The 25,311-nt window shown below is 39.6% G+C and overlaps 1 protein-coding gene across 1 annotated transcript; it reads left to right on the forward strand.

The window, feature by feature from the left end:
- The first annotated feature begins 8,022 nt into the window (after positions 1-8,022).
- p4hb (prolyl 4-hydroxylase, beta polypeptide) lies at positions 8,023-24,199 on the forward strand. Its single transcript, XM_061047479.1, has 11 exons — positions 8,023-8,346; positions 11,948-12,154; positions 14,057-14,190; positions 14,395-14,532; positions 17,176-17,280; positions 17,411-17,536; positions 18,031-18,231; positions 18,458-18,578; positions 20,018-20,199; positions 21,116-21,226; positions 22,625-24,199. Exons 1-11 carry the CDS (start codon positions 8,208-8,210, stop codon positions 22,697-22,699), a joined length of 1,539 nt encoding a protein of 512 aa, XP_060903462.1. The 5' UTR covers positions 8,023-8,207; the 3' UTR covers positions 22,700-24,199.
- The last annotated feature ends 1,112 nt before the right edge of the window (positions 24,200-25,311 follow it).

Here is a 25,311-nt window from a genome sequence, read left to right on the forward strand (position 1 = left end):
TTTACCGCAAAGGCTCGGTCACCTCAAAGTTTATAGTGAGAGTGAGGTACAGCTAGGAGGCCCATGTTAGAGGATCTGAGGATCTGAGGATCTGATCTTGACCCTGATGGTCTCATTGCTGTTTAAGGTCATCAGTATTCATTTCAGTCTGTTTCATAACCAGTTAAAAACTGCTGTGCATACATGATGGATTTATTCTATGCTCCATTCACTCATGTTAAAAAAAGACAAGCAGAATTGTTGGTGTTTTTTTTATATTAAGGTTAAACTGCCAAATTAAATTAATTTATATTTTGGCAATTAAACTGTGAAAATATAAATGAATACACCATTGTGTATGATACATATGGTACGCTTTTTGTGTTTATGTTTACTTTATGTTTACTTTAGTGATTATGTACACAGGTCTACTGGACCCAACATGAATTTCACTGTTTTCTGAGTTTTAATAATAAAATAGAAATGTTTGCTTGTACTTTAAAAACGGTTTACTTTATGCACAATTGTAAAGTCACTATACAATTCATATACATATAGTAATATTTTAGTGTTAGAGAAAGACACTTGATTCAAGTGCTGAGAGACATAATGTGTTCATGTAAGTATGTAGATTAACACTACACATGGTTAGTAAGTCATTATCACAGCATGTCATGCTGGTGTGCTGAGAACTTATATCATGTAGGCTGAAGACAAAGGAAATGTTTTTTTTGGATGAATCATTTGTGGGTGTTGAATGACATTTTGGGGACTGTGGAAAAAAACGAACTACAGCTAAAAATGTCAAATTAGATTGAAAATGCTTAACCATGGGTGTAGCTTTGAGGCGGCAGTAGCTCAGTCCGCAGGGATTTGGGTTGGGAACCAGAGGGTCGCCGGCTCAAGTTTCGATGCAGACCATAATATGGAAATTGGTCTGCTAGATGGAGAGGTGCCAGGGTACTTCCCAAGCAGGTGTCCTTGAGCAAGACACTGAACCCCCAACTGCTCTGGTGCACTCCCACTCTGACATCTCTCCACTAATGCATGTCCACAGGTCCTGTTTGTGCATGTGTGTGATTCATGCCTATGTGTGTGAGAAGCATGTTAATAACAGAGTGTAAAACCAGAATTTCCCTCAGGGATTAATAAAGTATATAAATAAAATTAAATAAACATGAATATATATAACATGACATCCAGATGCTAACCTGTGACTCATGGCTGCATTTTCTTTTAACCAACACAGACACAGTTCTGCCTGCAGTTTGATTGGTATGTAACCGTGTCAGACCCCATCTAATTTACATCCTAATGTTGAATCACACATGATAATACTCACCTGTGGATTAAAATATCACTGAACTTACTGCTCAGCGATGTGATGGTCTGTCCGTCTAAGTAAGTCATGTGTTGAAGAGAAAATGTCACTGAATCTAGTTGCTGACCAAAGTTCATTTTCTGCAAACCTATGGTGGTATTTTTATAGGTTTGATGATTATTAGTCACTGTATTGTGAATAGTGTTACTATTATAAGTATCACCACTAGAGGGAGCCATTAAACCAGTAATATACAGCTGAAAGATTTTCTTTCACTTCACATTTGTTTAAAGCGTTCAGTTGTGGCTCATGGATCCACCATGTGGCAGAAACGTTTGCTACAGTTTGCCACAGAGTATCAACTCTTACGATATCATATTGCAAACATGAGACAAGATAACAATTAGACGAGATGAATACAACATTTTTAAAACATTTGAAATGTGATATGATCAAATTCCAGAATTTGAAAAGCATTAGAGTTACACTATTCAAAGAAGAAACCAAATTCATTAAGATACATGTTTGTATTTGATGTGTTTAATGTTTGAACTAGATAATCCATCATTTATTATTATCATATGGACTTTTTGTGTGTCTTTTGTATAGATTGTTCAGGCTGGATGTAGCTGAAGGATGATGTGGCACTAATAGAGGAAATGTTGACCTGTCATAGTTATTTATGCAAGTCATTGAGCAAATGCAGAGTGAAAAGTCAAAGAGGGACACAGATAAACACCTGTTATGTACTGGTGCACTGAAAACAGCTCATCCAATAAAATATGACACATTGTTTGCCACTTGAATGTTATGGCATCCATTAATACAGTGTTCATTAAGAACAGAACACATCGGCATTGAATATAGACTCACGTCATAGTCAGAGCTTGTTGTAATTGAATGTCCTGCCTTTACCCACCCCAAGGACTCCAGGGACATACACTGGTGGTGTTGTTATGGCAACTACACTTAGACCTTTTTAAAATACACTTAAAAATGGATTTTGGCCACTATCTCTCTCTCTCTCTCTCTCTCGATCCATTCCTTCTGTCTATGCCAGCATCCATATTAAAATCTCATTTAACTTTAATGACCTGAATTCATCTAAATGGTCACAAAGTTATAGCTTTAATGCTGTGTACGCCAATCAGTGTGTCCTCATCTCTCATTCTGTCCTCCTGCTATTCATTTATCCTGCTTATTACTGAACTTCCTGCACTCATACATATGATTAGTTTTCCTCTTCTCCCTTTTTCGTGCCAAATCTGATGAAACCAAAGAAATTTGCTATTGTTTCATGAATTGTTTTTATTATGGACACTTTAACTATTATTTTTTATTTTTTGTCGTTTTCCTTTATTTAAGAGGAAAAGCTATTGAGTGACGGGAAACATGGGGAGAGAGAGTTAGGACATGATTTAAATAGCATCAGGATTGGCACTAAAACGTGTAATTGGTGCAAAGAGGAGGACTTTAGCTCTGTACACTGGGCACCTGCTCTACCAACCAAGCAAAACTAACATCCCTTGACACACTTACACACTGGACAATTTAGCATCAGTGTGTAACACAATGCTGGAGGTTTACCATAACAGGCTATGTTTACATCAGAACTGTACTTTTGACCATCAGAACTGTACTTTTGAGGTAGCCCTATTCTTAGTTTTTGCATTTTAGTAACTTTACAAATTGTTGTTACTTTTCAGATCAAGATTGATTGCAAAAAGGGTAGGTCATATTATTAAACATCTTTAGCGCACACCATATTGTGTGATCCCATCAGTACTTTTTGCTCAGCGCTCATCAGCCATTTTTATCATGCTAACATCCTGAACTAGATGCTAGAAATGTATATAACCTTAAATCGTAAGACCTGATACATTGAAAATGTAAGCATGCTGCTGTTAGAGTGTAGCTCTATATTCTGTTTGGAGCGCTTCATTCAGCCTCTTGGTCTTGTTATGCTGCAAATTAAGTTACCCAACGTAACTTTTATTTTTGTACTCTTTTTTTTAAAGATTGATTTTTGGGCGTTTTTGCCTTTATTTGAGCGATAGGATGGTGGATAGAGTTGGAAATCAGGGAGAAAGAGATCAGGGAATGACATGCGGGAAATGAGCCACAGGTCGGATTTGAGCCCGGGCCTCCCGCCTGGAGGACCACAGCCTCGATACATGGGGCACGTGCTCTAACCACTGTGCCACCAGCGCCCCTTATTTTGGTGCTCTTTAAGTACAATTTGCTGATGATACTGCTAAACTATAAGAGCCCAGAAGTATAGACTTCATACTTTCTCCGCCTGAAGGCAGACAAGAATGCACTTAATAGCACTTTCTCTATCCTCTATTTACAGATCAGAAAAAAGGAATCTGGAGGTGCTCAGACCAGATTTTGGTATCACAAATATTCGGTTCTTACGAGTAGTAACATCAGCTTGCATTTCAGTGGGCATTGGACACAGGAAAACAGTCAGTGTAGAGCGAAAAAGGGGCAGAAAACAATCCTCTCTAATACAACGCCAAAATCCATCAGCAGTCATCCAACAGCCATTTAACTTTTACTAATGTTTTTTAAACAAATATAAGCATGCACGTGTCTCAAATGTCGTTTACACATACTCTATTCTCGCTTCTCAGATTGCGAGTCAGACACAATGGGACAGCACAGAAAAGGATGTATTGTATTTATTGCTGACTTATGGCTACACCAGAAGCCTAGAAAATGTGGCCATCGCTCCCTGGGTTTTATAGCATTGCAAGACATTAGCAGATGGGTTCTAATATTTAATTTAATGCAATAAAAAGGAACTCAAGGGACCACTTCTTCATTTTTTTCTACATTAAAGGGCACCCAATAAGGCACATTATCACATTCTTTCCACAAGGAACGCTGTTTAAATCAGTTTGTACATGTTAATGATGAGTCTTCTACACCAAAGTTAGCCACGGAGAACCACAAGGTTCAGTGCTTGGACCGATTATTTTCATCTTGTATGTGCTTCTTCTAGGTATTAGAAGGAAACACTGCATAACACTTGTCATTGTTATGCAGACTATATACTCAGCTATGTACCAATAAAGCCAGATGACACCAAGAAGTTATGTAAACTGCCTGAAGCATGCCTTAAGGACATTAGGACCTGGAGGACCAGAAGTTCTCTGCTACTTAACGATTTTATTGTGCTTACAAACACATCAGACTTTATCTATTGCTGCCCTTTTCAGGAGATTTCTACAAGTGTGAAAGCCCTATGAGTTCTATTTGATCAAGATATGTCCTTCAACTCCCACATAAAACACATTTTGAGGGTAGTCTTTTTTTTTTTTCCTAAATCAGGTACATCCTTTCTCAGAACAATGCAGAATATCAAGTTCATGCATTTGTTACCTCTAGGTATTATTGTAATTCTCTTTTATTAGGCTGCCGAGTAAGTCTCTAAAGAGTCTTCAGTGCAAAATGCTAAAGCATCATGTGTACTAACTAGAACTAGGAAAAGAGATATAACTCCTATTAGCTTCTCTGCACTTGCTCTCTATAAAATCTAAAAAATAATTTAAAATGATTCTTCTCACTTACAAAGCTCTTAATGGTCAGGCATCATCATATTTTAAAGAGATCATGGTGCTGGAGACCATTATGCTTCCAGATTGCAGGCCTGCTTGTGATAAATGTAAGGTAGAGCCTTCAGTTATCAGGCCCCTTCTCCTATCGAATCCTCTTCTAGTCAGGGTCCAGAAGGCAAACACACTCTGTACTTTTAAGAGTAGGCTTAAAACTTTAATATTTGATCAAGTTTATAGTTAGGCCAGCCTCTGTATGCTGCCATAGGCTTGGACTAATAAGTCACCTGGTACACTGAGATCCCCCCTCTCTCTCTCTCTCTCTCTCTCTCTCTCTCTCTCGCTCTCTCTCTCTCTGTCTCTGTGTGTGTGTGTGTGTGTGTGTCTCTCTCTCTCTCTCTCTCTCTGTCTCTGTCTCTGTGTGTGTGTGTGTGTCTCTCTGTTTCTGTCTCTGTGTGTGTGTGTGTGTGTGTGTCTCTCTCTCTCTCTGTCTCTCTCTCTCTCTGTCTCTCTCTCTGTCTCTCTCTCTCTCTCTGTCTCTCTCTCTGTCTCTCTCTCTCTGTCTGTCTCTCTCTCTCTCTCTGTCTCTCTCTCTGTCTCTCTCTCTGTCTCTCTCTCTCTCTTTCTCTGTCTCTCTCTCAATTCAATTCAATTCAAATTAGCTTTATTGGCATGACAGATCAACAATCCATGTTGCAGAAGCAGTACAGAAAACATTTTGAACAACAAATAATTACAATTTCTATGAAACATTAAGTGTATTTTGTCTCAGTACGTGACAATCATAAAGATATTTAGAAGCTTGTACTCTGTCTCTGTCTCCCTCTCTCTCTCTCTCTCTGTCTCTCTTTCTGTTTGCATTCATATCATATTACTGCATGACACTAGCTGCAAATATTCATGTACCATTTCAGTAACTAAACATATATCTTCCTGGTAGTTCCTGAGCCCGTCTCGTACAGTAAGATCTTCAGGATTGTATGGACAGCATACCCAACTGACACAAACTGCATGTTCAATTAATTTGGTCTTGATTGATTGATAATAAAAGTTATATAAAATGAAGGATGTTTTTAAACCACAACTCTGCAAAGTCAATTTCGGTTGATTTAATAAATAGTTGAATATCCTTATGTGTGTGATTTTTAATTGTTCTATGTCTGGCCCATGAGAGCTAACATAAAAGATGCAGCTGTATAAAGGGTGTGCCAAGATCAAACACATTAAAAAGACACTCGAGGAACAGGGACATCGAGAGACAGTGAGACTTTGTGTTCAAAGTGAACCAACATGTACTTTCCTCCTTTAAACTTTACACTTTTAGTCACTTAATATACACAATGACTATTCAAAAGGATGAATGATAAAAGATGAATTTTAGCAGGAACACATTTTGACTTCTCTTCTGTGAAGTTTGGAGGATGTGCAAAACCAAGTGTCTAACTGTCAATTCCTTTAGACAATAAACTTGCAAAGTTTGCTGTTTTGTCAAACGGAAAACTGCACAGGTTTCAGCATGTTTAATTTTTTGCTAAACAAGCATTATTACTGTATACGCCCAGTCCTGTTTGACTTTTACAATCCAAACAATCGTACTTCTTATCTGTATTGTATATTAAGGCTGATGTTACATGTCAATGAAACGCAGCAGTGAAAACTGACAACTCAGTGTTACAATTTTAACAAATATCTTTAAAGCTTCCTCATAACTCATTTTGGGCACTATCTATCCTCTTTTCGCTGTACACAAAAAGGTTTCCTATAAGAAGATTTAGTCCAAAAAAGATTTAATGTATTCCATATGGTATCTATAATCACTTAAATTTCTGATATTAATCATATTATTGTGGAGGATTTAGTTTGAGATGCCGCTGAATTGTATTCAGAGTATTTTTTGTTATTTAGACAACCCTTGTTGATCCAAAAAATCTGGTTGACAAAAGTATAAACCCAGGTAAGCACATTGTAGATTCACCAACACCTCTCCAAAACACTTCCATTGAAACCTCCATAATAAGGTAACATTTCACACCTTTATTGTTAGTTTTTTTGTTTTGTGTTAGAGAGTTTTTACTGGACATGAACATTGCTCTAATTTAAATGACACCAGTGAGATTCAAAATCAGTTTGTCTAGATATAGGCCTACATCAAGGCCAGTTTAGCAACCATTGAAGACACTGGTGTCCTCCAGTATATTTGGTAAACCTTAGGCAAACTGTTGGGTGTTGTAAAGATTACACGTAGGCTATAGTGTACATTTGTTTGGGTGACATTAATATTTGTTTAGTTCTTTGTTTACATTCTGATACTTTCTACAAGAACAAAATTAATAGGCTATGATTCACTGTGCAATAACAGTTTTGAAAATTATCTTTACAACTATCTATAAATTATCTGCGGTGCACATCTTTAGCGTTATACCTTCAGAAATATGTGAAACAGGCATAGTGTAGCCTTTGCTGCAATTCATTCAGACTTTAATAATAATAATAATAATAATAACTTTATTTATATAGCACCTTTTAAAAACACAGGTTTACAAAGTGCTTTGACAAACAGCTAAAACAAGAACAAACTAAACCAAACACAGAAGAACATAAACAACAGCAAGAACATAACAAATGCAAAATACAAAAAATAATTAAATACAATTCAACAGAAATTAACCCATAGTGCACGATACCCAACAGACATATATAACCCGACCATCACAAGAACCATCATAAGAACCATCATAAGAACTATATTTTACCCCATTCCTTTCGAAATAAATACAATAAAAAACATATTTCCAAGCACCACTCCGTATTTGCATCATTAACCAAAAAAAACAGTACAACATAATCCTTATACTGAATATACCCTGGTTCCAGTTGTTGACAGGTTTTTTAAATGATAAAAAAACAACAATAGGATTCTGCTCGATCTAGCGGCAATGTGACGGACACTATTTTTGTTCATTTAAAAAAATGTGCTTTTAAACGATATTCGTGCTACATAATTGAGTTTTTAATGTTGTTTCCCTCGCTCTCTGTGTGTTATTTATTAGTCATGATGATGTGTAAGCTCAGCGTCACTCATTCACTTCCAGGTGCAGGCTGCTGCGGTCCAGTCACATTTCAACACGAACTGCTTTCAGCCTCATAAATACGCATGCGCAGTACGGCTGACCCCTCCGGTTTCTGCGTGCGGTGCCACGTTAGTAGCGGTAGACACAAAATACACAGCTACTCTCCCAACCTTAAACAAGAAAAACAGACAAAAGCTAAGCTAAGAAGTCGTAGAAAACCGTGTCTGCACCACTCGTCTCTCTCTGTCAGGAAGAAGACAGAAAACTCGACCAACTATGTTGAAGTTTTTACTCGTTTGTACGCTGGCTGTGGCGAGCCGGGCTGAGCTCACCGAGGAAGAAGACGTCCTGGTGCTGAAGAAAAGTAACTTTGAGGAGGCTCTCAAAGCTCACCCAGACATCCTGGTTGAATTCTGTGAGTAATTAAAGCTGCACAATCTCACCGGCTGACATGTAGCTAACGGCTAAGCTAGCTACATTAAGCTTGTAGATATGTTAGCATTAAACTTTGACACAAGTTGCAGCTGTTAGTGGCTAACTAACTAACTAGTGTTATGTTGAATTCTGCACCCCCGCAATTTTGCACCACCCTGTTGCTAACTAGCTATTTAATCGCAGTGCAAACTATGTTACAAATGGGCTAATTGTTTATTAAACAGTGTTTTTCTCGGTCAGTTTCCCACCACAAAATTGTACAAGCTAGCCCTTGAGTGTGTAAAAATACGAAACTTAGCACACTGTAGTAACTCTAAACTTGTTTTACTATCAACATTTATACAAGTGCAATGCAATATGTTTACTTAACTATTCCTCCAGCAATGAAAAGCTTGCACAGCGCATGATATTGTGTGTTTAAGTGAATGCAAAGTGCCTCTATCTTCATGTTATTAATGGTGTAATAAAGCATTATTAAGGCCGTGTTAGTGAAACATATAAGTTCGGGTGTATTAGTTTCGATTGCTTTTTGTGGTCTCAGTCTGCTAAATCTCAGGTTTCGTGCAATCCAGGATCAAATCCACTGCATTTTTTGTAGCAGTTTACTTGCTGTAATATCTCACCACAGACTTTAATGGGATTTGCCTGCAGGCCCATCCCGCTTCACTTTTGTCATATTGTTGACCTGCTCACATATTTGTTTGACTAATCCGTGGACCAGTCAGGGATAGCCGAGTGGGGAAGACTCTCCAATGAGCTCAGGATGGGAGGGGTGTTAGGCTATGCCCACGTATGTCTTAGCAGGGCGGGATCTGGGCTGGGATGTGGAGCTAGGTTGACGTGTACAAAAGTTCATCTGTGTGCACAGGGAAGTTTTGTTCTTTGTCAATAATTCAAACTGATGCAATGCAGGTCATATAATTCGACGTGTCACTTTTGATTAGGGATTTATCAGCTTGACATTAGTGAACAAACATTTACATGTACAATTGGACACCATGGCTTCTGAATCAACATGCGACACTAGGGCTGGAAATATATCGAGTTTTTAAGATATATCGATATATTTTCAAAGAAGATATAGGGTAAGACAACATCGTTAATATGGATATAGTTTATGTTGCATTAAAATAACGTTACAGAGGTGCCAGGTCACCTTTTTCTCATCTCACTGATGATGACTGACTGTCTGTCCCTCTTAACCCTGCTCCTCCTCTCTCTCTCTTTTATTGTATTTAAGGAACATTTTTATTTTATAATATTACTTTTTAAATTCACAAACAGGTAGTTTATTTTTCCATGTGTTTTCACTGTTAATAAAATACATATAGATATATATCGAGTATCGCCATTCAGCTAATCAATATCAAGATATGAGTTTTGGTCCATTTCGCCCAGCCCTATGCGACTCCACAGTTGAAATACATTTTCCAATAACATATAAATGAAGGTGTCACAGCAGCACAAACACAAGAAGCAAGTAGGTAGTAGAAATTAAAAATCGAGATTGAATAGATATAATAAATACAAATGGAATAGGAGGTATTAGGGCTGGGCGATATAGAACAAAACTCATCTTGATATTGTTTAGCTGAATGGTGATACTCGATATTTATCGATATGTATTTTATTAACCGTGAAAACACATGGAAAAATAAACTACCTCTTTGTGAATTTAAAAAGTAATATTATAAAATAAAAATGTTCCTTAAATACAATAAAAGAGAGAGAGAGGAGGAGCAGGGTTAAGAGGGACAGACAGTCATCAGTGAAATAAGAAAAAGGTGACCGTTATTTTAATGCAACATAAACTATATCCATATTAACGATGTTGTCTTACCCTATATCTTGTTTGAAAATATCAATATATCTTAAAAACTTGATATATTTCCCAGCCCTAGGAGGTATATACAACTGGAATATAAAGTAGTGAAGTGAACTTTACAGGATAATTAAGATTGGCAAATTAAAGTGACAGGTGATAATTAAAAGTCACTTGGTATGATTCATAGCAGCAGGTTATGTAAACAGTAGCTTTATAGCAGCCTGAGGGGCCAATCAGGATATGTGCTTTATTAGACTTTAAACTAATATCCTTAAACAAATCCGAATTGAATCATCTAAAAGTTAAAATGGAAAATATTAACATAGATCTGCAACTCTTATCTAATTTACCTCATCAATTATTGGTTTTTAAAATTGTGTGATTGCAATATCTTGTTCAGTTTATAAAATACATTTCAGTTCCAAGAATCCTAAGCTGTTTTGTTTTTTTTCTGTTTGGAAACTCTATGATTTTTCATTTATGTAATGAAGCAGAAATGACCCCAAGAAAATGTAGTGATGGGAGAGCAATGATTCCTTTAACTGAATGGTTCTTCATCAACTCTGATGCTTGTGATCAGGTGTTTTTTGTACAGGTGATCATAAGGGGAAAATGCATCCATTTCAATGATGTTGTAAATAAAAACCAGGATCATTTATTTGCTAGAATAAACAAATCTTGTTAAAGGTCCCATATTATGCTTTTTCTGGTTTTATATGCTCTTTAGTGTGTTTTCCAAGTGTCCTGTGCATGTTTAGGCACATCTATGTGCAAAAATTCAAAGTCCACAGAAACGCAGCTTCTCCTACGTCCATCTAAGTCCATTGGCTCGTTGTGGCAAGCCCTGCAGCTCAAGTTGAAATTTCCGAGACACGTGCTGAGCAACTGACCAATAATGACAGAGCGGATCGGCAGACCAATCAGAGCAGACTTGGCCCACGTGGGGTCTAACAGTGGGGGCTCAGCAGAGCGTAGCTGACGGACTCAGAGCGTAGCGTTTTACTTTAGCTATTGTGAACATACAAAAGTAGGTACATAGATTAAATATACGAACCCCAACAAGGGCATAATATGAATAGAATAGAATTTATACTTTATTGATCCCGCGAGGGGAAATTCGTTTTTACACTCTGTCTAGTAAACATGCTACACAAACATGAACTGAAATACACACACATGCACAAACAGGATCCTGTGGACATGCACTAATGGAGAGGTCTCAGGGTGAGGGGGCTGCCCACGGCGGGCGCTCCTGAGCTTGTGGGGGGGGGGGTTGGGTGCCTTGCTCAAGGGCACCTCGGCGGTGCTCAGGAGGTGGCCTGGCACCTCTCCAGCTACCAGACCAATTTCCGGACTTGGTCCGTGCCGGGACTTGAACCGGCGACCTTCCGATTCCCAACCCAAGTCCCTACAGTCTGAGCTACTGCCGCCCAAATGGGCTCTTTAACAAAGTTTCTGAGGTTTTCTGCTGTTCTGAAAACTGTTCTTGAATGCCCTCTGGATTATTTTTATAATTGTTTTACTGAATCCATGTCATTCGTATTTATCTGAATCAGACCAGACGGGAATCTGCTAGAATGGGAGGGGGATTATCTATTCTCTCAGGGTAAATTAAATATGAGCTAATCAGAAATTCTTTATTAATCGGCGAGGATTTATTTGTTCTAGCCCCTTTTGATTTGGGTTACTATCAACGACAAGGCAAATCTTTGTATTTGGCTGTGCCCTGCTTAACCTGTTCTTCAAAATCCTGCAGATGCCCCATGGTGTGGTCACTGCAAGGCCCTGGGCCCAGAGTTTGCGAAGGCTGCTGGCACGCTGAAGGCTGAGGACTCAAAGGTGCGCCTGGGAAAGGTGGACGCCACAGAGGAGACTGAACTGGCCCAAGAGTATGGTGTCCGAGGATACCCCACCATCAAGTTCTTTAAGGGTGGAGAGAAAGAGTCACCCAAAGAGTACTCTGGTGAGTGTTGCTATAATTTTCATTTCTACAGTTAAACCCGAATGAGATGTAAAATGCTGAAGGTGCAAACAGTGGTGCCTTCCCGTTCATTAAGACTGTCCTCGTAGATCCTAGGACACAAATCTTCTAGAAACCCTAAATCGGCTCGTATTTGGTCAAATAAAATCACCTCTTTTTGTAGCTGCATTGTACTGAGAGTGACCCAGAAGCAACTGGATGTAGGAGCATAAAGAGATGGAATCATTTTTTTTTTTTAAAACAAAGGGAAGACGTAGTTTTACTCTGACCCTCATGGCCAGACGTCTGAAGTCAGCTGTGCCCGAGAGCCGTGCTGTCATGGCCATGTGTGTAGGTGCTCAACTTGTTTTATGGTTAGGATTCCTTCAGTGATTATTGTTAACTATCTTTTTACTAGTGGCCAATAGATTTGCGGGGGTCTCCTCTCCAAAACAAGCAAACCAGGTCATTAAAACCGTTTTGTGTCTCTCTGACTTTATTCAATGGGTCTTCATCAAAGCACCTGATTGACTTGAGCTCAAAAGGAGTGAACACTGATCTGACTTGGGACAAAAAGAGTGTACTTGTGTTGTGGTTATAAAGCCTACAACCACCCTGCATTTAAAAAGGGGACACATGATTAATTTCAGGAGATATGGAAGAAATTCAGTGAACTGACATTTTTGAACAAATAGTCAAAGCAGCCTAATGAAAAGCTGAAATGGATTCACCTGCAAATATCTGATTTGGGTGAAAACTTTTAATTTAATAAAAAAAATCCCATCATGTCACTTTCTGTTTTTATATTTAGTCATATCCCCATTAAAAAAAAAAGAGTTTGTTCCCTTTTCTCGGCCATGACACTTGCTTCCCCTCATAGTAATAAGGTGCATAGTCTTTGATCATATTAGGTCATGAGTTGCTTCATATGTTGTTAAAGATATTAGATCTGATCATCTTGGCCAAGCTGGGTATGACTTTCACTATACTGTGAATATGATCTGCACAGCAGCCTAAGAAAGTAAGTCAGCCAATCAGCTTTTGGCAACATGACTGAAAAGTAAAATGTGGGCTGGGCCTTCCTTGCACGTTTCTCCCATGCTGACTGAGAAAGCCAGAGGTATGTGCAGTTCCTCACGTCGCCTCTTCTTCACTGGCCAAGCTTGTCTTGGCAGGGACGAGGAGCGTGGGTTTGGAAGTGTTTTTTATGCCTGTGAGTGACTACCCAGACTTCAGTCCAGCTTCTAGAAACGTCTCTCACGTACTGACTGAGACGTTAAAGCACAAAATTACATACTGCATCGCATCATCAAGTTGTGTGTGTCTGTGAAATTTCTCCTATCTTGCATCGCTGGACCAGTCTAACAGCCATGTCTTAATATTCAGAAAAGAGTTAAAGCTGTTTTTTGCAGCATTAGAGAGTGGGAATAAAGATTTATATTTTGGGTTTTTAATTGAATTATTTTTTGACATGTCCCTTTTTTTTTAGATTTGAAAGTGAAAATTAAAGAGCTACTTCTGTTTTATTGTCATGTGAAACTGTAAGGTTCGTCAGCCAGAGGTTTCAGAAAAACAGAAGTGGTAGGAAAAAAATGCATGAACGGTTTCTCTGTTCATTCACAGCTTTAGTTTGCTGGAGTAGAAAAAGAGAAAGTCAGTTACACTTCTGCCCCCCCTGAGGCACTGTAGTATTTAAACTGAGGTTAGGCCTATGTTTCTGGGTCAAGATGATGTCTCTTGGGCTCTGATCACAGAGGAAGGTGTATCTCATTTGTCTATAAAGCATGAGAGCTGTACGTTTTCTAAATGATATTGAAACTGGGAAAGTTCTTCAAGTTTGAGGCATACATTTTGATGTCTGACCACACAGACGTACTTGAGTTCATGTTTTTTGTTGTCTTGCAGCTGGTAGGCAGGCTGATGACATCGTCAACTGGCTGAAGAAGCGCACAGGACCCGCTGTGGCTACCCTGGCTGGAGTCACTGAGGCAGAGTCTCTGATTGCCGACAATGAGGTGGCAGTCATCGGATTCTTCAAGGTATGATTCTCATCTTTCATAGTCCAAAACTGGGTTTAATTACAAGTCATCTTTCTATTTATTATGCTTCTTTTACTCAAACACTGTTGTTTTCCAAACAATTAAGAACCAATTTTGTGCTTTAAAGTTTAAAAGTGAATATTTATTCCTTGATGATCACACGCACAGTGCCACGTCTAAAGCAAAGGTCTCATGTGTCCGCAGGATGCCAACTCCGACGATGCCAAGGTCTTTGAAAAAGCAGCTGAAGCCGTAGACGACATTCCCTTCGCCATGGCCTCTGATGACGCTGTTTACTCAAAGTTTGAGGTGACAAAGGACAGCATTGTCCTCTTCAAGAAGGTGAGCTCACACTCTTATGTTCATTTCTAAAATCATCACAATGCTACACTTTCATTTTAAAATAAGTTTTAATTAAGAGAGAAAAGTTTAGAATTCCATTTTTTAGAGTTCCTGTTTCATGAATAATCTGCCTTTTATTAACATACGTTGAAACACGTAGCCCAAAACCATTCAGGTACACTGGGACTTGTCTGACCCCAAACAGTAGTATAGTTAACATAATGCTGCGGGGCATTGTAACTGCCGTTAGTTTGACAACAAGGTCAGCTGCACCTGTAACAAGTTATTCATCGTATATTTTATTACAGCTACTCGATGCCTTCTTCTAAAACGTTAAGCCAAAGGGGAAGATAAATCAGAGACGGGCATATTCTAACTAATATGACCCTATGAGCAGAGAAGGTCGGGGTCTGCATCACTGTTTTTCCACAGGTCTGTTTCTGCCTGCACAAACTGAAACACAACCCTGGAGTGGTAAGACTCAAATGGGGTCAGCACTGTTTCCAAAGTTCCTCCATTTCATGGGGCTTCAAACACACTTTTATTTAGTGCTTGATATACTTTTTTTTTTTTGCTCACCAGCCACTGTGGCTAGTGGTTTTTCAAAGTAACTTGCCACACACAGCATTTTCACCAGCCACAATTTTGTTGTTGTGAAATAACATTACAAAACAACATTCTTCGTACATCGGGGTCTAACTTCTTACCCTCACTACTGTTCTGGAACAATCAACAGAGACTGAGTTGTTTTGATCTGCAAGGCTCTGAATGCCCTGACATCTCTCTTCTCCTCCTGCTGTCATGGAGAGATTGATAAAGCGAGAGAGAGAGTGGTAGAGAGAAAGACTGAATCGAGCTGAGTGAGAGGAAATGAAGAGCCAGCAGGAGAAAGAGTTAATAATAGGGAGACTTGAGTTCAAATCCAGTGTTGGCTGTTCTGCAGATGCCTTTTCAGAATGCCACAGTTTAAAAAAAAAAAAAAAAAAAAAAAAAAAAGCTAAACTCAGCGAGTTTTGACGTGTGACAGCCTTTGGGTGTTTTCTGATCTACCCAGCAAATGACCTCAGCATGTTGACTTAAAGCTGATAAATGCTAATGAGCTGTATGTGAGGTATGGCTTCACACGTCTTCAAATAGCTCCTTTTGTCATAGACTACCATAAACAGGAAATCTCTCCTGCGTCCTCTGTTTCCTAATCGAATGAAATCTGCAAAGGTGGGATCTCTTTTAAGCAAGCTCAAGCTCGTCTTAGCTCGCAGTTTATTGACTGCAACTATTACTCTTAGAATAGGTCATTCAGCGGTCTTATCAGGAAAACCTGTATCACAAGCCAGCCTGTGGATTTGGCTAATGGGGTCGAGGTCCAGTATGTTGGTCAATAAAAATATTAAGCAAACGGGTCATGTGGGGATTCATTCAGTGATATCATTACACCCTTGAATCTGTGACTCAAAACAGCAACCCTTCTCTTTACCAGAACCTATAAGACTGTGATCACAAAGGAAATCCTTTTCCATTCTCTGCTCACTTCATTATGACAATATCATTTGATTTGTTCATAAGAGAAGCCAAAAGGTTTGCCTTGTTTTCTCAGGGAAAGTCGGGACTGTTGGATTCCAAACATTTAAAAGAGAAAAGGTCTGAAGATGATGTAAAATGGGAGATGGGCCATAGTCGCACCTCTTTTTATATTCAGATTTAAAAAAACTGATCGAGGACTGATGACGACCAATAACACAAGCTTTACATTAGTTTGTAACCACCAAAATTACTTCAACAGTTCGGGTCAGGGATACAGACGAACATGAGCAAGTTCTCCATTTCACTCTTAACAGATGATTCTATTTCCAGCTGTGAAACGTATAAACAGCTAATCAATCACAATATCATATATTTGCAAAAAAGGAAGAAAAAGGCCACACTTTTCCAATGTTACTGTATTAATATGAAAATGTAATGTAGAACTAGAAATGATGGGCTCAGTGATGAGGACTCTGGCAAGACACTGACCCAAACTCACTTTATTTTTATTTAAATTCAACACTGTACCCATTGCATTTCTAACGGTCATATCCAAGATGAGTTTTTGTCATGACAATTCATGGTAGGCATCATCATTATTTCACACAATCATTTGATCTGTAATAACAGCCTCAGTGTTTTCAGCACGAGACAACAAACTTAAAATATCTCAGGTCTTGAGCTATGGATAATCTTCTTTCATTTTGGCACACAGAGCAGGGCTCTCCTCCCACTCTCATTGTCTGCTCTTAGATCCATGTCTATAAACTCCCCCCCGATACAAACATTGATGGCAGGTGTTGTTTTCATAAACACCAGGGGGATCTTGCACTTGTTTATTGCAACATGAGAGTCAGAGGTTTAGATTTCAGAGCCTTGGTGAGTGTGGCAGCTAGCCACTAGCCAAATGACCCGTCTCCTATTGTGTGCCAGTAAGAGCTGCTTGGCACAGCAGTACCACAGCTATTCTTAAAGTCCACATGGGCTTCCAGCTCTTTCCTCTGCTGGGGTTTCCAGGGGATTTTAAAGGGGTTTTTCTGGTAATTATATGTTTAGATTTTATAGGCAGATTAGATTGTTGGGTAATAATTGTTACTAAAAGTTTCCATGTTTCCTTTACAGTTTGATGAAGGGCGCAACACCTTTGATGGAGAGCTGACCAAAGAGAACCTCCTGGCATTTGTCAAGTCCAACCAGCTGCCTCTGGTCATCGAGTTCACTGAGCAGGTAACGACTGGGCATATTGACTCGTGTCACCGTTATGTATTCTTGTCCCTCTTGCACAGTAATGTCCATATCAATAAACCTTAAAAGCCCGGGTGTAATGTCCACATTTCATTGTTTTTGCTTTCTGCAGACTGCCCCGAAAATCTTTGGTGGAGAAATCAAGTCCCACATCCTCATGTTCCTGCCCAAAACATCCTCCGACTTCCAGGACAAGATGGCTGAGTTTAAGAAAGCTTCAGAGGGATTCAAGGGACAGGTGGGTGAACTACCTGTCTTCTAAAATCCTTTAGAACTGTTTTCATTTGTATAACGCATTACCCGCTTATCTTTAACCCAATTAAACCAATAACAAGAGATTTTCCACATAACCCTTTTTTAAATTGATCTTAAAACAAAACACTTCAAGCTCAAGCATTTATTCCTTTGGCAACTGAAAGTCAAGTCCTTCATCTTTTGAGTCTTCTGGTTGTGCATTTGGTGGTGGCGTTATTATGTTCCTTTTTTGCATGCAATTTGCAGACAGAATTCATGTAGCAAAAGTTGTTTTCATGCAGGAGATAGTTCGACTGCTCCTTTTCAAATCAATAAAAAAAAAAAACATAATAGCTAGAGTATGACTTTCATAACTTTTTGCACAAATCAGGGGCAACATAAAACTCCTGAGCGTTAAATCAAAGAGTTGGGAAGCCCGCAGATTTTTCGATAAACTGTTACTACCAAAATCTGACCTCTTCCTTTCTCTTTGTCCAGATCCTGTTTATTTTCATCGACAGCGATGTGGACGACAACCAGCGCATTCTGGAGTTCTTTGGCCTGAAGAAAGAGGAGTGCCCGGCCATCCGCCTCATCACCCTGGAGGACGAAATGACCAAGTATAAGCCAGAGATGGACTCCATCACAGCAGAGAGCATCATCAAGTTCTGCACACTCTTTACTGAGGGCAAACTCAAGGTGAGAGAGGACGTTAGTTAAAGCAGCAAAAAAAAGAATATTTGGGTTTTTAAGAAGGTCATTCCTTAATCCTCTTAATGTCACAACTTGTATTTTGAGCTACTCATAAGAATGTGCTGTTAACACACATAACCATTAGTTTAAAAAGATTAGCATTATTGATGTAATGCGATTTATTTTTTTCTGTTAAAGTCCAATTTAACATTTTTCCTTTTTTCCCCCACAGCCCCACCTCATGAGTCAAGACATCCCCAAAGACTGGGACAAAACACCAGTCAGGGTTTTGGTCGGCAAGAACTTTGAGGAGGTCGCCTTCGATCCATCAAAGAATGTCTTTATTGAATTCTGTAAGAGCCTCCTCTTTTTTTCAATTCCACACCTTACAAACAAACAGGATCAACAGTTTTTATTTTTATTTATTTTTTTTTTTTTTTTGAGTTTTCTTGCAGTCTGTTGTAGGTGAGAGGTTTGGCAAAGCTTCTACCTTCGGTGTCTGAAACTCGAATCTCGCCCTCCCTTAGTTTGCCCGTGCTAAGGTCACACTCCCCGCAAATTAATTTGCCACCAGATACTGTTGTTGAAAATATCCTGTTAAATATAGACATGTATTATTGAATACTATTGATGTTTAAATACACTGTGCCAGTCATTCACAGTGGAGAAGGCCAGTATCCTTCAACAGGTGAGGAGGAGGAGGAGGAGAGTCCTTGGCAGTCACAAGGGAGCGAGGCCATGAAGCCATGTGGAATGCTCATTGTGTGTTCGCCTGATTCCAGCTAGCCATAGACTGTGTATAAATATGTACAAGGGGGTGGGGGAAGCCACCGGGGCATTGCTCGCTGGATTTGTCAATCGCTTCTGAAGCCTCAGTGTTGCATTTTGGCCGTTGGTTTTTTCTAGGCCTTTGGTTAACCATAAGTGGACGAGAGGGTGGAAAACACTGCAATGCCTCTACCCTGGATGACAGGTTACCATGATGGCAACTTGTCAACTAAAAGCATACCATACACTAAAATCTATTTCACTCTACATGGAACTATAATTAACAAAATCAACAATATTTTGTATTGAAAGAGAGTTGCAAATTACAATGAAGACTATAAACCTATAAAAAAATAACAAATTAATAAGTTATGAAAGAATTTTCTTATACATTTCAACAATCAGACTGTTTTTTTAAACCATTGAGGGTCCCCCCTGTGGGACATTAGATAGAATGCTGGTTTGAAGCTCTCTGCATTGCCTTTTACTTCTTAAATGTAGAGGCTATAACCTTAAAGGCTTTATGCAATTTTTCACACTTGAATGTAATATAAATCAAGTATATCCTCTGAAAATAACTCTGTGAGTCATGACTGTCTACAATGGGTGTAACACCCGAGTCCCACTGTTTGTGATGTTTTCAGAGTCCTATCTTCACTTTGTTTACATCGCCTGGACAGCCGGCTGACTCCTCCCCTCACGTATAAAAGTTGTTTAATTGAGGGACTAGAGAAAAGAAGAATAACATACTGTACTCACTGCTTAACTGTGTTTCTAGATCACGCTCATTTCAGGTAAATTTACATGCAGTGTGAAGATACGAGCGTAATAAAGATCGCTAGCATTAGCATGCTAACACAACAATGCACTGCAACTTGTTTTGGTTTCATGCTGGTGCTCAAGGGCGACATCTGCTGGATCAAAAAATCACAAAGACTTGAAATGACCAATCTTAGTATACTGTATATGTTTTTGTCATGGTCAAACACTTGACTGACTTTATTTTTGATTCTTTTTATTCCAGATGCACCTTGGTGCGGACACTGCAAACAGCTGACTCCCATCTGGGAGAAGCTGGGAGAGAAGTTCAAGGACAGCGCTGACACCATTGTGGCTAAGATGGACTCCACAGCCAATGAGATCGAGGCAGTCAAAGTCCACAGCTTCCCCACTCTTAAGTTCTTCCCTGCAGGAGATGAGCGCAAGGTGAGTGCTCAGAACTATCTGAATATTTTCTATGTCTGATACATCTGTTCCATAAGCAATCACAGAATAGACAGAGTTCACCTCTTATACTCAGGATCATCTGCAAACCTCTCCATTTGTGATCTATAAGATTGCCCCTCGTCTTGGGTCAACCCTCTTATTCATTTCCTGCCTTTGCAGCTGTGAGTTATGGTGATCCAGCAGCTTTTTGGATCTAAAATCATTGCCAATTTGGCTTTCCAAGTGTCATTAGTGACTCTTGATTTACCAACGTTACCACGTGCAGAAGAAACCCGAGCTTGCTGCCCTCGTTGGTTCCTGCACAATAATGTTGGTGTGTGTGTGGTTCTCACAGATTTCTGCCGGATGACTTCACTCCCACTAACACTGCTCAGCCTGCACCTGCCTCTCTCCATAGTGCTCCTTTAATGAAAAGACCTTCACGTGCCAGCCTTCAGTCTAGTAATCTTAAATAAATGGTATATTCTGGGGCTACCCCGTAGTAAATCCAGGGATTAGCCTAAAACCTGACTTAGATGAAGCATGCAGAATAACCAAGAGGAGGTTAAGAAAGGGTGAAGTGGCAGTTATGAGGTGCCGTTATAGCAGGATTAAATATTTGATTTTGGTTGCTTAGCAGAAGTCCTTTGTCCTTTTCATGCACCACCTTATTTTAGCAATTATCCCTTTGGCTTGTGGCCTTGTTTATGCTCCCATCACCTCTGGACAACTTCTTGGCACCATTTGAAAACCAAGTGCACAAAGTTGATTGGCTGCTTATAAATGGCATCGTCAGGTGTAGAGGGCTCTGTGATGTGTTTGTTTTGCTTTCATGCTTTGCACTTTATAAGCTTGTGGTGGTGGGAATAAGAAACACAATCCCATATGTTAATCTGAAATAATGTCTGATTGGCAGGTTATTGATTACAACGGCGAGAGAACATTGGAAGGCTTCACCAAGTTCCTGGAGAGTGGTGGAAAGGACGGCGGTGCCCCTGCAGGAGATGATGATGATCTGGATGCAGAGGTAAAGATGATGCATTGTCACACTCCATTTAGAGAAAAACATTTAAGATCACACTCAGGATGTAAAGAGACTAGGAACATGCATGGCCATGTATTATGTGACGGAAACCAAAACAACTACTATGTTTAAAGATTAGCTGCCCTGTGTGTATTTCAGGGTTGATTGTTGAGTCTTTACCTTAATCAGTGTTGTATAAAGTCAAGATCTCAGACTCATGTGTCCCACAGTGAAATCAATGAATCAGTCGTTCTTTATTTCACGAATATTATCTGAAGACACTTTTACAAACAGCCAGTCTAGATTGCACTCTTTGGTATATGAAACCACCGTTTGAAGGCATATTGTGGCATCATGTCGGAAGCTTCCCAAAATAGACTGAAGGGACCAACTCATTAGGATTTAAGACTGCAACCTTAGAACTGACCCACTTCTTTCTAGGTGGATGTTGCCAACTGATACACAGCAGGGAATACGATTTAAGGGAGTAGGTTGGCAGCTCAAGACCATTTCCATAATATTATTTACAAAGTATGTATGGATGTAACATTACACCTTTTTCCTAAACCAACTACTGTTGCAAAATGGTCTAGTAAACATTATGTTAAGTTGTTAGTTGGTGAAATTGGTATGTATTAATGTTTGACCGTATCATAGTCAAAGATACAGAAGATGCATTGATTAGCTCTCTCATGCATTCATGTGTGCAACAACTACATCCATGCTTGTATGGGAGGTGATGGGGTCCTGTTTACTTCACTTTCCCACTCCACCATTGTCACCACACCCCCTTCCCAAAAGTCTAATTACAGCCCAGTTGAATGCTGCGCACTAATGCCGTCTGCAGCTGTTGAAGCTATTTTCCGGCATTTGCCTGGAGACCTGAGCCTCTGATCAAATCTGCACGTGCAGCTCTGCAGTCGACATTAGGGCCATCCAATGTCTTGCACGGCCTCTCAACCCCGCCAGTCCTTAGACTAGACGTGAGAAATGGCTGTGCAGAAAGATGTCATCTATACATCATCAGCCTCCCGGTGGCCATACTTGATACTGCTTCACAAGGTTGAGTAAAATGGCAAAAAGTATGGTATACTTAACACAATATATTGTGATATTGCTGCCAGTTTGAGCAGTATCTGATAATGATAGGAATTCAAGGACTCTTGAATAAACCAGAATCCATATTAGTTAAATCTTAGACTGTACTTAGCATAAATGCACTTCGGATCACATTTTCAAGACTGTTCTTTTTGGTATGGATTGGGTTTGTTTTTAAACAGAATTAAGCAGTTTCAGAATAAAAATCAGTCGCAACAGCTTGGCTTCTTTGTAAGCTTATTGGAGGGTTCGAGCATGCAGGAGCTGTTTTAATGAAAAACCCTCCCCTCTTATGGTCTCCAGGATTTGGACGATGTGGATGAAGGACAGGACGAGGACTCTGATGGCGAGGATTACGATGAACATGACGAGTTGTAAGAGCTGGCCGTGAAGAGAGAGAGAGAAAGGAGACGAGTCCCGCCCCAACCCTTCCAACAAGTCACCATCACCACCTTCACTTCCTTGTGGACCTTCCCTGTCCTGTGAACATTAACATTTCCCCTTTAACTGCCTTTCAGTCAGTCAGCCGGCCTTGCTAGCCAGCCCACCAGTTAGTCAGTCTTTCTATCAGAGACGGGGCCATTTTACCAGCCACATCTCCCAACTTCACAACTTCTCATCGGGCCAGACTAGGTCCTGTCCCACCTGGGGGGACTCTGTGGAACGGCGCAGCACCTCTTTAGGAGACCTCAATGCCTTCTACAAAGCTCCACATCAGCTGTTTGCCTTGTATATTTTAAACCAAATGTAAAGATGGCATTGATATCCAGTTTTCAAAATGTTTGTTCCTTTGAAAAATACTTGCAAATGTTCAGTGTGGGTATAAGTTAATTGAGTGCTGTAATCTGTATTTGTAGGTAAGGGGGGGCTTCCAATGTTTGTTCCCTCTAATAGAAATCCAGAGGACCAGAGTTTAGTGTGGCGGTTTTGTAAGGACTGATCTCTCAGGGGTCAAGGGGGCCATCTTATAGATGTGTTTATTTGGCTTCACTAAAATAACCCCACAGAGCTTTTCCAGTGTAGCACAAAGGTTTCCCCATCTGTAGCTGAGACCAATTATTTTTTCTCTTTTGGCCGGGGAAAGTCGACGTCGTAATCGTTTCTTCATTCCCAAATAATTTCTCATTTAAGTCTCCTCATTTTGGCACGGCTACTGACTATTTTCTAAAAGGAACAAAAGTTAACTTTTTTTAGGGGGAAATTCTATTTTATTTAATTGCTTTAAGTATGAGGTGTTCTTGTTTTGTTTTTTTATCTTAGGATTTGTCATTTTTAACAAATGTACCATTGTGCCCAGCTGTAACCAGTTGGCCCTGCTGGGGCAGAGTTGGCCCTTTGACATACTCTCAGACCTGGGATTGTTTTCTGGAGCCAGCTCTGATAGGTCGCACTGCATTCATGCCTAATCAGAGATTTCTTGTGGTTACTAAAGCGGGCAGAGATTGGTCGAGTTTACTGGTCAGGTTGGTCTGAGAGAAGTGTCCATTATATCTAAAGCGGGGAGGGAACCGCACAGCCCCACCCCTCACCAATACTGTACCTCCTTCATCCCATGAGGCTCTACCCAGCGAACTTGATGCCACAGCAGTGTGCGTTTGTGTGTGTATGATGTATGTGTGTGTTTGCTGTGTGAATGGTGTAAAAGTGGTTTGATTAAGAAAAAGGATGACTTGTTAATATGTTCAGGTTGTCCATGAACAGGGGATTGATTGCGCTGTGTGTTTGGCAGGAAGAGGAGGCTTGAGTAGAGCAAGGGGACGGGTTTGACAGCTGTACAGCAGTGGGGGGGGGGACTAAAAGCATTCCATCATATCCAAATCGATGTGGAAAAAAAACATGAAATGGTGGCCAATAAAATAAAAAAATTACAAAAATGAATTGTCTCCTGTTTTTGGTTTATGTTCAAGTGCAATTTTAAATTGAACACATGTGAACCGTGGAAGTGAAAAGGCCTTAACACTCAATTGATATCTACAATAAATAGGGAAAAAACTAGAATTAAGGACTGTATTTAAGCATTCACTCATTGGTTTTGAATACTCGTGTTTGGCATTTTGAGACAGAAGTGACCATATCCGCACAAGACATTTGACACTAATTAAGTTTCCATCCTGGTTGATGGTCACACACTTCTCCGTCGTCCTCTTTTACTTTAGAGGGGTGTTTTTGTAGGGGATGTACAAGATTAACACTAAGCTATATTTAAAATGTCATTTTCTGGTAGAACTCCATAGGCTTGGACCTCTTCTAACCCCCAGTGAAGGGCCCGCTGCTTGCCAGCAACAGTTTCAAGGTACTTCCACATTGGCTTGAGATTTGAAACCAGGAGGCCATGTCCATTTCTTAGACAGGATGCCAAGAAATCATGTTTACTGCAATGTTGAACCAGATCAAGTGGATTATTGGAAACAAAGATCTGAAGACCTACCTAGCTACATGGCTAAAACACATGCTCTCACCTGTGAGCTTTAAACACGTCTAGGTAGCCTATAAAGAAAAGGCATTACAACGTCTCAGACCCCATTAAGACAACCTACAGTCCATCACTGATGTCTTGTTAGCTAACATTTCATGAAAAGAAAGGCAGTAATGTTCACAACAGCTAGCTGTGGTTCTGACTTTCAACTGACTGAAACACCTTGAAAGTGTTCAGAGGAAGAGTATTTGATGATCTAGCCTTTACATCCAGGTCTATTATTCACAGTTTATGAATTAATGAAATTAGCAGTTAGCTTAAAGCTAAGCCTAGATTCTTGTAGTTTTTTTTCCACTCCTAACAGAAAACACCAAGTAGAAAACCTTACTGAGCTCAGTTAGAGCGTAAAAACGGTCTGTTATTGTCTTAGCTTGAATTCGATGATAAAGATGTCTTGAGTTGATAAGAAGAATCAGGGATGAGGCGAACAATTCAGGAGTAAGTCAGCTGATGTTTTCAGTCAAAACTTACTATATATTTTGAAATTTCCCACTGTTACAAAATAAGTGTTATA

The sequence above is a fragment of the Labrus mixtus genome, chromosome 2, assembly GCF_963584025.1.
Source record: "Labrus mixtus chromosome 2, fLabMix1.1, whole genome shotgun sequence".
NCBI classification, from domain to species: domain Eukaryota; kingdom Metazoa; phylum Chordata; class Actinopteri; order Labriformes; family Labridae; genus Labrus; species Labrus mixtus.